Source organism: Cebus imitator, unplaced genomic scaffold (genome assembly GCF_001604975.1).
Source record: "Cebus imitator isolate Cc_AM_T3 unplaced genomic scaffold, Cebus_imitator-1.0 Scaffold633, whole genome shotgun sequence".
Classification (NCBI taxonomy): Eukaryota; Metazoa; Chordata; class Mammalia; order Primates; family Cebidae; genus Cebus; species Cebus imitator.
In genome coordinates, this window is record NW_016107948.1 from 661536 (window position 1) to 676068 (window position 14533).

Below are 14533 nucleotides of genomic sequence, written 5' to 3' on the forward strand. Positions count from 1 at the left end.
TGGTGGCGGACAAAGAGCTTGTGCAGGGGAACTCCTTTTTATAAAACCATCAGATCTCATGACACTTACTTACTAACATGGGAAGAGCACCAGAAAAGACCTGCCCCCATGATTCAAATACTTCCCAATAGTCCCTCCTACAACATGTAAGAATTCAAGATGAGATTTAGGTGGGGACACAGCCAAACCATATCATTCCACCCCTGGCCTCTCCCGAATCTCACATCCTCAGATTTCAAAACCAATCATGCCTTCCCAACAGTCCCCCAAAGTCTTTACCCATTTCAGCATTAACTCAAAAGTCCGCAGTCCAAAGTCTCATCCGAGACAAGGCAAGTCCCTTCCACCTATGAGGCTGTAAAATCAAAAGCAAGTTAAATACTTCTTAGATACAATGGGGATATAGGCATTGGTTAAATATAGCCATTCTAAATGGGAGAAATTGTACAAAACAAAGGGGCTACAGGCCCCACGCAAGTCTGAAGTCCAGTGGGGCAGTCAAATCTTAAAGCTCCAAAATAATCTCCTTTGACTCCATGTCTCACATATAGGTCACCATGATGCAAGAGGTGAGTTCCCATGGTCTTGGCCAGCTCCACTCCTGTGGCTTTGCAGAGTATAGCCTCCCTCCTGACTGCTTTCAAGGGCTGGTGTTGAGTGTTTGCAGTTTTTCCAGGCGCATGGTGCAAGCTGCTGCTGGATCAACCATTCTGTAGTCTGGAGGACAGTGGCCCTCTTCTCCCGGCTATAATAGGTGGTGCCCTAGTATGGACTCTGTGTGGGGGCTCCAACCTCATATTTCCCTTCCACACTGCCCCAGGAGAGGTTCTTCAGGTGGGTCCCACCCCTGCAGCAAACTTCTGTCTGGGCATCAGGCATTTCCATACATCCTCTGAAATCTCTGCAAAGGTTCCCAAACCCCAGTTCTTGACTTCTGTGCATTTGCAGGCTCAACACCACATGGAATCTGCCAAGGCTTGGGGTTTACACCCTCTGAAGCCACGGGCTGAGCTGTACCTTGGCCCTTTTAGTCGCAGTTGGTACAGCTGGGATACAGGGCACCAAGTCCCTAGACTGCACACAGCAGAGGGACCCTGGGACTGGCCCATGAAACCATTTTTTCCTCCTAAACCTCCAGGTCTGTGATGGGAGGGGCTGCCACAAAATGTCCCTGTCATGTCCTAGAGACGTTTTACCCATTGTCTTGGTGATTAACATTCGGCTTTTTGCTACGCATGCTAATTTCTGCAGCCCACTTGAATTTCTCCTCAGAAAATGGGTTTTTCTTTTCTATCATAGTGTCAGGTTGCAAATTTTCTGAACTTATATGCTCTGCTCCCCTTATAAAACTGAAGGCTTTTAACAGCACCCAAGTCATCTCTTGAATGCATTGCTGCTTAGAAATTCCTTCCACCAGACACCCTAAATCATCTCTCTCAAGTTCAAAGTTTCACAAATCTCCAGGGCAGGGGGAAAATGCTGACAGTCTCTTTGTTAAAACATAACAAGAGTCACCTTTGCTCCAGTTCCCAACAAGTTCCTCATCTCCATCTGAGACCACCTCAGCCTGCGCTTTATTGTTCATTTTACTATCAGCATTTTTGTCAAAGCCATTCAAAAAGTCTCTAGGAAGTTCCAAATTTTCCCACATTTTCCTGTCTTCTTCTGAGCGTTCCAAACTGTTCCAGCCTCTGCCTGTTACACAGTTCCAAAGTTGCTTCCATGTTTTCAGGTATCTTTTCGGCAACATCCCACTCTACTGGTACCAATTTACTGTATTAGTCCATTTTCATGCTGCTGATAGAGACATGCCCAAGCCTGGGCAATTTAAAAAAGAAAGAGGTTTAACTGGACTCACAGTTCCACATGGCTGGGGAGGCCCCAAAATCATGGTGGAAGGCAAGGAGAAGTAAGCCACAACGTGGATGGCAGCAGGCAAAAAGAGCTTGTACAAGAGAACTCCTCTTTATAAAACCATCAGGTCTCATGAGACTTACTGCTATCACTAGAACAGCACAGAAAAGGCCTGCCCCCATGATTCAATTACCTCCCACCAGTCCCTCCCACAATATGTGGGAATTCAAAATGAGATTTAGGTGGGGACACAGCCAAACCATACCAGACTATGTCTCATGTTGCTTACTTCATACATTTAAGAAGCTGTATAAATATTTTTATAATAGGGACATACAGTGATACATTATAAACGTAGCATGGTGACTAAATTATTATTTACCTAGAGCAGTTGCCTCATTCTACACAGTGCTTTTTAATGCCAATAGATGTATTAATATAATACTAAAAAGTTAAAATAATTATGTCTATTATCATAGTATCATTATAGTGGTGAGATAGCCACATCTATTTACAGATCTCAAACTAGCTGATTAGGCTTTGATGAGCTTTATTTTCAATTTTATGCTTTATTAACTTAACTGCATTCACTCAGGCCTGTTAATCTAGCAAATCAGTAAGAAAGGTGTGTTTTTTTAAAAAAAACTCTTCCATTTCTCAATCTTGCGGCAAAAAAAACCCCACAAAAAATAAACAAAGAAAACACCCTTTAGCACACTCCTTCCATTTTACCTACAAAAGCTTCAAACTACCTTAATATTTATAACAGGTCCACTGTATGACATAAATATCAATTATCCAAAGAATTTTATCCTTAAGCTTATGGAAGGCTATATTATTGACAGAGATGCCTAAAACAAAAGCAACTTACTCTTAAAAAGAATGTTATGATGAAAGCCATGTTTTTAAGCAATGGCCTGATGCCTAATTTTATGTAGAAATAATATAAATGCCATTTTAAATAACCATTACATAAAAATCTTTCCAAAAAGGCCTAGCACAGTGGTTCATGCCTGTAATCCTAATACTTTTGGGAGGACAAGGTGGGAGATGGCTTGGAGGCCAGAAATTCAAGACCAGCCTGCTCAACATAGCGAAATACCACTTCTCATACAATTTTATTTAATTTAGCATATATTGTTCCAAAGAAAATTTAGGAAGATTCTATCTTTCCCCCTCATAATTCAAGTTCATATTACATTGAAACAGATTAGAAGGTGATGATATTTATCAGGTTGTGGATGAGTATGATGTTGATCCTGGGGAAAAAAATTACAACTTACTTATCTAAATGGGCAGTATGGCATGGTTACTTAGAAGGAAGTGCTAAATTCTAGGAGCAAACATGAATTCACCACAAAAATCATGTCAGACTAAGGTCATTCTTTTTATTTGAAAGGAATCAAGAACATTTTGTAAATTTTGTTCACTATGCTACAAAGCATTTGATGATAAACAAAATCAGGGTTTCTCTGACCTTTCCATGTAAGAGACAGGGAACATAGAGCTCTAGGGTCTATCTGCACACCTCTATGACCAGGAAAGAAAGACTCTTCCCCACACTGGCTCCAGCAGAAACAACCCAAAAGAGGACTCTGGCCCAGTATGGATCAGGTTATGGATATTGTCAGAACACCAGGTCTACTAACACAAGGAAATGTGTGAAAAGGTGCTGGTAAGTTAAAGATGAGAGCCAATACAATAACCAGTGGATGTCAATTAATAGAAAGATTATAGTGGCGTAAACAAACTGTTCTATACTTAGTCCTGTCCAATCAGTTTTTTAAGTTTGTTAGGAAAACAGAAGAAATAGTACTTACATGTGCAGACTAAAAAGTTTCAGAAAGAAGTAGTAATGTGCCCAACCAAAAACAAGTATAAAAACCTGCACCCAGGTTTAAAAAAAAAAAAAAAAAGTCAGGCCAGGCGCAGTGGCTCATGCCACTCCCAGCAATTTGTGAGGCTGAGACGGGCAGATCACCTGAAGTCAGGAGTTTGAGACCAGCTTGAGCAACATGGCGAAACCCTGTCTCTACTAAAAATACAAAAAAATTAGATGGGCATGGTGACGGGCACTTGTAATCCCAGCTACTTGGGAGGCTGAGGCAAGAGAATCACTTGAACCCAGGAGTCAGAGGCTGCAGTGAGCCAAGACTGCACCACTGCACTCCAGCCTGGGTAACAGAGCAGGACTGAGTCTCAAAAAATAAAAAATCAAACACACCGAGCTGAGGACGAGGAAAGACGGGAAAACCATTCTGTAAGCTAAATGCAAGTGAAAAATATTTACAAGTCATAAAAATGAATGTAACTTCATGCTATTTTAATGAAAGCTTAGGATCTTAGGATCTTTACCGAAAGCTTAGGACAAGGCAGATCACAGTTCTTTTCTAGTGTGTCAGTGAGAAGACACTTTGAATACTGAATTCCATTTAAAGGCCTCTTTAAAAGATGGAGAAATACTGTCATATTCAGGAAGCAGCAACTTAAAAAATACAGAGACCTAAAACCATGTCACCTAAAACTAACTTAAAACACTTTCCAATTCTGAAAGTAAATGATTCTATCAGTTGAAAAAGACATCTTTCAGGAGATTTTCGTAGGTACATCTGAGGAAATTAGCCAGGCTCCAGAGTTTTTAAGAAGCTAACAATGGTATGTTTTGTTGTCTTTTTAGTTTTCTTTTAGCAAGCGTTGGAATGAGAGCTACCTTTTATTTACTGATTACCGGGTTAAGATATTTTCACTATTAATCCTCACTTAACTGCTGAGTGAATAAATACTACCATCCCTATTCTACTGAGGTTCAGAGAAGTTAAGTAAATTGACCAAAGTCACAGATCTGGCAAATGGCTAACCGAAAAACTGAACCCATATCTGACTCTAAAGACTATTCTTTAACACTATGCCAAACTGCCTCCATAATAAAGATCAAGTTGCTATATATAAAAATGTTCATTTTTGTTAATTATAAAATACGTGTAAATTAAAATAATCTTTCAACACCATTTTACATCTGTAAAGTAGAAAAAAATTTAAATACCCCCTAATGATCAGTAGGTAATTAAGTTAGCATTCATTCATAGTACTGCAAATTGGTAGAACTCATGAGAAGTAATACATCAATCTGCGTAGCTTAAGAATGCCCACACTGTTTCCACAAACACTAAGGAAATTCATAAGCCTCCAATCATTAATCTCATTCCTGGCAATTTATTCCAAGGAAGTTATTCAGCAGAGACGAAAATGTTCACTTGCAAAAATACACAGTATAATCCATAAGAATTCCAGAGGCAGTCTAGATGCTCAATAGCTAAGAATAAAATAAGATATAGCCACACAGAGGAATAGTTATGCATTTCTTTAAAAGTATAGTTATTAAGGTCATGCATAGGGAAATATAGGAAAGAGGTATGTTTTAAATGAAAATAGCAAAATGTATGTTATAACTATGTAAAAAATGCACATAAATACAAGATAAAAGGAAATAAAAATATAACAATATTTGTATTATGGTTATGATATTATGGATGATTTTAATTTTCTTAAATTGTCTTTAACGTTTACACTATTATTAACTGTCAAAAGCAGGTGATGATAATGACAGCATTTTTATAAGTTTCTGAGAATTGCTTTACCCATACATATAGGGGATATAAGTGGTCCAGCTCCTAAAGAGCTCATAAATATACTAAAGACAGCATTTACATTTGTAGAAAAAGAATTTGTTATATAAAACATGGTAACCACAGTCCCCAGGAAATGAACATCTCATTTATCGTTGTAGAGTCAAACAAATATGAGTCTGCTATATGCCAGCCACAGTTCTAGCCACTGGGACTATAACAGTGAATAAAATAGACAAAAATTCTTGCCCTCGTGGAACTTACATGATAGCAGTAAGTACATACTGCAAAGATATACAAAAGACAAGATAAATATGTAAAATGTATAGCACTATTTTATAGTGATAAGTGCTAAGAAGAAAAGTAAAGACAGGAAGGTAGACAGGATGCTATTTTAAATTGAGTGGCAGCGGCCAGGCATAGTGGCTCATACCTATAACCCCAGCAATTTAGGAAGCTGAGACCAGAGAATCTCATGAGCCTAGGAGTTCGAGACTAGCCTGGGCAACATAACATGAACTCGTCTCTACAAAAAATAATATTAGCCAGGTGTGGTGGCATGTGGCTGTAGTCCTAGCTACTTGGAGGCTGAGATGAGAGGATTGTTTGAGCCTGGGAGGCAGAGGTTGCAAGCCGATGCCATCACACTCCAGCATGGGTGGCAGAGTGAGACTCCTTCTCAAAATAAATAAATAAAAATAAATTGAATGGCAACAGAAAGTCTCACTAAGGTGTCTGATAAAAGACTGAAAGCAGGGAGAGGGTAAGCAGTGTGAGTATCTGAGGAAAGAGCACTGCAGGCAGGGGTAACAGCAAGTGCAACCTTAAAATAGAATACCTACCCAAGGGTGTGAATGTGCCAATAACTGGGAGACATAATTAATTAAACAACCTGCATTCAGTTCCCCCTAGCAGACCACAGATAGCTATACAGTTCTTAAAACAACAGCTCTGGACCTGATCTGCCTTAGTTAGTTCCAGTATGCAGCTACTTTGGCTGTCAAATTCTCCAATGCTTTTTTTCCATCTAAGGTTGCTTAATTAAGCATCTCCTCTTTATTGTAAGGATCCAAAGGGGGCCAGCCCATATAACATCTACTCATGGGTCACTGTAAGGGTCTCACGCAGCTCTGGTCCCTCACGTGACTCATGCTTGCCTGTAAAATTGAGAAATGTGAAGCCAGGCCCCTTCTAGAGCATGAGTTGAAAGGAGCAGATCTAAGAAAGGAAAGCTGAATTTTGAAGTTTGCAGGGAAATTGTAGTAGGGTTAGCAGTAAGGCAGTACAGGGAGTAAGAAGCTAGAGATATAAGGACATCCAATGGGTAAAGAAAGGCCCAGCAGCAGGCAACAGGGAAAAAAAAAAAGGCAAGAAATTTCCAGGAGTGGGAATGTCCACGAAACTTCTAAATAAAAGCATTTTAAGCTGTTCACTATACTGGGATATAATCCTTACCACTCCTCCCAAATTTTCAATAAAGCTCTACTACAAATATTTGTCTTGTGACTGATTCTTTAGAGAAATTAAGGCAGATGCCAAAGAGACAGGCTCCTCAAGAGACAAAATGTAAGTACCTTCTAAAATAGAGCAGAAGCAAGGAAGTGAAGTAAGGTGTCATTAAGGGAAACGCAAGCTCCCTGAAATTCCTCAGAAATAGGAGAGGAAACTGTGTTCCCACCATTTATAGATTGGGGCTTTTAAAAGAAGAAAAATCACCCCATAAGGAGGTGGACTTTGGTGTACCTAGCTAGATTACACCCAGTCAAGTAATGAATAGGTAAAACAACAAAAGTACTTAAATTCATGCTTCGGGAATTTTAAAAGAGGCGATCATCATTTAGATCATCTAGAATAGTTAAATAATACTTCATGGACCAGGTGACCCTGACCTAGCCCTTTAAGGATGACAAGAGTTGGAGAACAGGGATATCATAGAAAGATATTCCAGGTATAAGTAACAGCATGAATAAAGCCCCAAAGCCAAAAATGAGTGTGGCCTGTTCAAAGAACAGTGCAGAAACTGGCCTATTTGGAACAGACAGTACCTACTGGCAGGCAATGGCATATAAGATTAGCCAGGTAAAGTGAGACCAGATTGAGGGAGGCTCTGAAATCCAAGATGAGAAATTTGAACTTCAATTGACAAGCATTGATAACAAGCCAAAGAAACTGCTTTGTTCTGTTCTGTTTCTTAAAGATAATAAAAAACTGTGGCTACAGTATTGGTGCCATTGCCTTCTAAAATTGGCCCACTGATTTCCCACTACCCAAGTCAGGTTATATATGTTCAGGTACACAACTATTACGTTTGTGAAAAGAATGTTTCTATTCATGTCTGTACTAGGCATCTCCAACTGCATGTCAATTACCCTTAAAAGTTCTTCAGCTCGCCTGTGTCATTTATCCTCTCTATAAACACTGTCTAACCTATGACAGCCAAACCAGGGAATTAAAGGTGATTCAGTTCATATCCTCAAGAAACTCAGGACCTGATGTAGGCAAAGGCCAAGAAAACAAACTAGTACAATTCACAGTGGTAAGTGCTACAGTAGCGGATGCCTAGAGCAGTAGTCTCCAGCCTTTTTGGCACCAGGGACCGGGTTTTGTGGAAGACCATTTTTCCACAAATTGGGAGTAGGGTGAGGGATGGTTTCAGGATGAAACTGTTCCACCTCAGATCATCAGACATTAGAGTCTCATAAGAAGCATGCAACCTAGATCCCTCACATGTGTAGTTCACAATAGGGTTCATGCTCCCATGAGAATCTAATGCCACCGCTGATCTGACAGGAGGCAGAGCTCAGGTGGAATGCTCACTTGCACACGCTGTGCGGCTCGGGTCCTAACAGGCCACTGACCTGTACCGGTCCATTGCCTGGGGGTTGGGGACCCCTAGCCTACAGTATCATAAAAGCAGATGACACTTACTTTGGAGATCAGAAAAAGACAAAAAACACCTAAGACAGGGTGTTGACTGAGTCTCGAAGAAAAAGAAATAACAGCTGAGCATGGTGGCTCATGCCTGTAATCCCAGCACTTTGGAAGGCTGAGGTGGGCGGACAGCTTGAGCTCAGGAGTTTCAGATCAGCCTGGGCAATGTAATGAAAACCCGCTTCTACAAAAAATACAAAAAAAAATTAGCCAGGTGTGGTGGTGGGCACCTGTGGTCCCAGCTATTATACTTTGTAAGCTGAGGTGGGAGGATTGCTTCGGTCCAGCAGGCAGAGGTTACAGTGAGCCGTATCACGCCACTGCACTCCAGCCAGAGCAAAAAGAGACAGACCCTGTCGTAAATAAGTAAATCAATAAATATCAAAGCATGGGGAGAGGTAGTGAAGGATGACAGTGATTACAATCAGACTGCAAAGGCTAGGCAGAGCCTGTCATACTGAGAGACTGTAAGTTAATTCCATATGGCTGGATGAGTGGGAAAAGTAGGCAAGGACCACACCATGATATACATGAAGTTTATATTTTAGAGTAGCAGAATGATTTTAATGAAGGAATATTATGATCATATCTGAGTTTCTTAAAAAGAGCTCTGGTGGCAGAGAAGGTGGACTGAAAGGGCACCATAAAGTTTCTTCCTATCATAACTGCAACAAAAATCTGATAAAGGATTGCTATTAACAGTCATTTTATTCCAGTTATCCACTCCTACCCCCTTTCTAGGCTTAACATGCATCCTTCATGAAGCCTGCCCTAACCCTTCCCAAAGACATTAACCTTGTCTTTCTCAGAACTTCTAAGACATGTCTGTCTATACATTTCATTCTGCTATCAGTGTTTAAGTTTCTTTTCCCTAACAAGAAGGTAAGCTCCCCAAGAAAAGAAGTCATACATTTTTTAATGTATGTAATACATAAACACACACACACACACACACACACACACACAAATCTTATAGCTCCTAGCACAGTAACACCACATTCTGAAATAGACACTTCTTTAAAATGGCCCTCTTTATCCATGAGTAAAAAGATTCTGCTTTTCCCCATAAATAACAAAATAAAATGTAAGATTAGGCAAACTAAGGTGAAAAAGTTAGCACAGCAGTGGTGGGATCAGGAGTAAATACAAGGTGATCAGGACTGAATACAAGGGACCTTTCTGGGGAGATGGAAATGTTCTAATTTGTCATACGGATGTTTTATACAGTGTACCCATTTGTTTAAAAAATGTGTAACTAAGGTTTGTACATTTCAATGTATATAAATTTCACCTAAAAAAACCTATAAAAATAAGGAGGGAGGAGCAGGTTGATACAGACGAAACAAGAATATAGACTGTTGTTGGTACCTCTTGGGTAAACAAAGTTCTTGGTGGGCAATCCTTATATTATCCCATGTACTTTTTATATGTGTGAAATTTTTCACAATAAAAGATCAGAAACACACACACATATATATGAGATTTAAATGAGTGAAAAAAAATTCATTAACAAAAATTTAAAATAACCCAGAACATTTAATTACTCATTCTCCTAATGTTTGGAGTAATGTTACACTGTAACTTTTAAAGTGATTTTACTAGCTCTATTATCTACCCAATTCTAAAACCAAACCACTGTTAACAACATAGACAAAAGAAGGCCAAGTACCCACAGATTCCTTAATTAAGCACCAATTATTAAAATTAGTTGTTACCAAAGATATTCAAAAGGCCAGTATAATATAAAAATTAGAATCTTCTAATGTTCAAACTGTGATACCAAAGGTGGTGACTGAAAGATATTCATAAGACTTCTGGACATATAATATCTTTAAAAAAACATCAATACCATTTTTAATGGTTTCAAAATAATTCAATCATTTCATCTCAACAATTTAAACTTCACGCTTATCTGCTCAGTATCTGCAATCTCCTCCCACAAAATAATGTGTAAAATAGAGATTTTCCCCACTTAGCCCAATGCAAAAGGCTAACAACAATCTTTTGTTCAGTACATTTCCTGCTAAATAATTCAATCCCCACAAAAGTTCACAATGTTTCTCAAGAAAAAGAGTAATTTTTAAAGCATTTTACAAGGGCAAATAGCTAATAAGACAAATTCTATTACACTATTTTACTGCTACTGCTACTAAATTTCCCACTAGATTATGTTTAAAATTTCCCTTGCCAATAATCTATGGTCTTATAATTCGGTTTGGTAAGGAGTGTGGAATGTGACTGGATGGGGGCATGAGGACAGTTTCTGCGGTGCTGATAATGTTGTTTCTTGACCTGGGTGCTGATTACACAGGTGTGTTCTATTTGTAAAAATTCTTCAAGCTCTACACTTATGTGTACTATATGTAGGTGACATGTATGTAATATAATATCACATATACATATAAATATGTGATACTTCAGTAAAGAAGTTTTTAAAAAAAAAGAATCATAAAAGTAATCCAGAATGGTAGGGTTGTCCTCGAGTTCCCTCCTCTATATTAAAACATCTGTTCTATGCCCTGAAACACTTCTTTGCAAAAACAGAATTCAAGTTAAAGGACCTAACATTTTCTTCCTACTGTCATGTTCCCAGTTAACAGGTAACTTCTATTTGCAACTCAGAGCTCAGAAAGCATACAAACCAATAGAAAAACTTGCTTAGTATTTTCCCAAATTAATCCTTTTAAAAGCAAACTGAATAGAAGAAAAATGAGTAAGCACTCTATTGCCCAGGCTATGTGCAAATCATTTTCAACTCTGTTAAACGGATTTGGGAAGGAAAAGAAAGACCACCACTTCAGACTCAAGTAAGATAAAAACAGAAGGCGGCTAGAAAGAACTTCATGGAAAGGGTACTATGAGCTAGAGGTCTACTTGTCAGTGTTTTAGTCCAAATTTTATTAATTAGATATTTTAGGCAAATCAAACACAGTAGGCAACAGTGCCTGCGCAGAGGAATGACTGAAATAAAATTCATGAAAATAGTATGTCAAGATTTAACATGAAATATTCAATGACTGGCAAGAATGGTTGGGAAGCAGCCTTTTCTCATTCACTTGTCCAGCAAATAAAAATTGTTATTTATACCTGTATGTCACAACCGTAATTCAGAGGGCTCTCTGTCTTCCTTTCTCTTATCTGATAACCTCCCAAAGTGAAATCTAAGCACTGAAATTCTCTCGAAGTGGAAGCAGTGGAGTGTCATTTAAAAGGAGCTTGATCCTCACCTAAAACACACTCTCACCTTTCACCTACAGAGCCCAGGAAGGAAACATTGCCTTCTTAGTCCGACAGAACCGATTCAGCCTTTCCAGATGAAATGCCAGGGCGTTCACCGACCAAAGGGTTCACCGACTCCAAGGGGTCACCACTTTAGAAGGCAATCCTGCCAAGTGGACCGGTGATAGTTCACAGGCGCCACCCTTGCGACTTTCAACAGCAGTTACTCGGGAATCATGCCAAACCTCGTCCAAGTGACTTAGACACTAGCGTCCAGCCTGGTGAATCCAATCCCCATCCTCAATCACACATCCACATCCCCAAAACAAATCCTTCACGGTCTTTCTGGAGATGAGATGGCAAAACCGGAACACACCCAGAAAGTTGACACAGAAGGGGGTGGTGTGGGGAACACACCGCTTCCCCCTCCCACCCTCGACTGGAGGCTGCTGGCTGGGCGCCGGTTGGCCAGCGGGCGCAGGAGGATTCGCAATGCCGGGGTGGAGCGAGATCGCAGGACCAGACCGGCACCGGGGACTCGCCAACACCCTGACATTGGAGCCCCGCGGCAGTGGCGGTCGGCCCTCTCTCTGCCTGACCCCGCCGGGCGAAGGGACCCGTCAGCCAGGCGGGGAGGGAGAGCACGCGGGGAGCGCCCGCTCGGGCCCGGGAAGGCGGCGCGGCTACGGGCCTTCTTACCCGTGCAGGCCGAGGGCGCGGCGCCGCTTATGGAGCAAGCAGAGCAACAGGAACGCAGCACCCGCCAGCGAGGAGTTTCGCGCCGTCAAGTACTTGCTGAAGGCCGCCATGGCACGGCCGGTGCTAGCGAGCCGGCGGGCGGTACTCGACAGCGGCTACCTTAGTGCAGGAAGCGCGGGGAAGACTGGGAGGCGAGCAGAGGGCGGAGCCGGCAGCGCAGGACCGCCCCCTGACGCGCGCCGCCGCGCCGCCCTCCCGCTGGAGCCCACCTTGTACTTTGGCTCGGCGGGAGCGCGCGCGGGAGCCTCTGAGGGCGGAATAGTCCCGGAACGCGCTCTGCGCACGCGCAGATCCCCTCTGGGGCTCCGGAAACGCGGCGCGCAGGCGCTGTGGCTCTTCAGCCCTTCGAGGTCTCGGTTCTGCCCCTGCCTCACCCCTACCCTCCCACCCTTTGCGCGCACACCCGGCTTTCACAAGAGCTGGATGAGCGGGCCCGGCCTGCACCGAGGACCTAGTGGGCCCTGCCTCTCCACTCCCCCGGTGATGGACCATTACCACCCTCTTAAAGGAGCGCAGGAAGGAGGCAGGCGGCCCGCTCACAGAGCATTTAGGGAAAACACTCAGCACAGTGATTATTAGGACGAAACCAAACAGCTGGGAACTCCTCATAGGTGGAGGGAGATGTAGGGAGAATGGCACAGATCAAAGAGCTTTTTCCAAGCCAGTGTTTCCCGAACCGCGGGTAATAATCTCTAGCGCATTGTGAACTTGGTTTCCTAGATCAGGATCACCACCTTCCGTTTTTAATAAAATTGAGACTAGAGTACAGTAGAAAAGTTTCACAGTACATCACGTAGTAAAGGAATTGTTTGGAGAAATTTTGATTTCACTGTTTTGTATGTACGTATCGCTGGTGGCGATGTAAAATGTATTTACATAGAGCTGGTAAATAGTTGTAGAAACTGTTGTTTGCAAAGGGAAATTCAGAAGTAGCAATTATGCATTGTATTAAAGCTGGACTCACTCCCAGGATCAGAAAGGCTTTACAGATTACAGCATTCTTCTCCTGCCTGACCCTATGATGCAGGAATTGTTAACCCCAGCATCGAGCCTAGCATATATACAGTAACAGTGAATCGCTGTTTTCAGTTGAGGAAACTAGAGAAAAGCATGTGTGTCAGAAAATAAGTTCATAAAACCTCGCATAAAGCACATACATATTAAAGCAGCCTACAAAGTAGTGGTGCTGTGCCCTAGGTGTTTTCTCAAGATAAATGAGCAGTTGCCTAATACAGGTTATGAGGATCACAAAGATCAGGTACAATAATGGCATGCGTGTAGAGGTGCTAAACAGTGAATTCTAAATTATGCAAAAGTGAAGCTCCTACTAATTATCTATTTGTCTTGTGGACATTTCATTACCTGGAGTGGCCAAGGGTCTTGGCCCTCTGAAAGTTCACTGAAAATCACTGACCACTGACATGAGGCAGATTAATAGAAGAAAAAAATTAATAGGAGAAAAGGCATACAAATTTATTTAATGTGTATACATGGGAGTGAATGAAGACCCAAAGATACAGGAAAAATTGTCCATTTTTATGTTTAGGTTCAATGAAGTATGAACAGCTATGTAGAAATATGATTGGATGAAAAGGGTATAATCTAATGCTAACAGAGTGAGTGGGGACACCCAGCAAGGCCTGTCTGTCTGGATTCTTCTTGGCCTTCTAAGCACCATTTCCTCCTTCTGGATATGGGGCAGGACCCTCTCTGGAATGGAGCTCTTACGGCCTACAGGCAAACAAGGTAGGTCAGATAATTTATGGCCAGTTTTTACACAAAAAGGTGGAAGGAAAATTTGCAGAACACTTTTAGGCTTTTGTGCCTGGCTTTAGAGGATAGAGGTTCTGGTTTCTGTGTCTTGCCTTGAGGAATAGCGATCCTCATTTCTATGGCTAGCCTCAGGGAATACGGGACTGAGAGACAGGAGGGCTGGAGTAGGGCAGAAGTTCAGAGAAGAACTTTTGCTCCAGAGGTCTTCATTTTGGAGTATTGTCTTGTGAGCCCTAATGACCTCACTAACATTAGGTAATTAGGCATGCCTGGCATAGAGAACACAAGGATGAAAAGATCATGGAGATCATATTCCCCAGAGGCTGTTACAGAAGAAAAACGTGAAAAAATAAAGCATAAATTTAGTAAGT

General features: G+C 41.5%; 1 protein-coding gene across 3 annotated transcripts in view; it reads right to left on the reverse strand.

Moving 5' to 3' along the window:
- LOC108295328 (ATP-binding cassette sub-family D member 3) overlaps nt 1–12608 on the reverse strand; it is a 74434-nt gene extending 61826 nt beyond the window's left edge. Inside the window, exon 1 of one of the 3 annotated variants that reach the window (XM_017517460.2) lies at nt 12330–12608. In XM_017517460.2, coding sequence (XP_017372949.1) covers nt 12330–12439 — 110 coding nt within the window. In that variant the 5' untranslated portion in view covers nt 12440–12608. Of the gene's footprint in view, nt 1–11498; nt 11523–11655; nt 12241–12329 lie in introns of those variants that run through there. The other 2 variants (XM_017517464.2, XM_017517466.2) reach the window with 2 other exon arrangements.
- Between the last annotated feature and the right edge of the window lie 1925 nt (nt 12609–14533).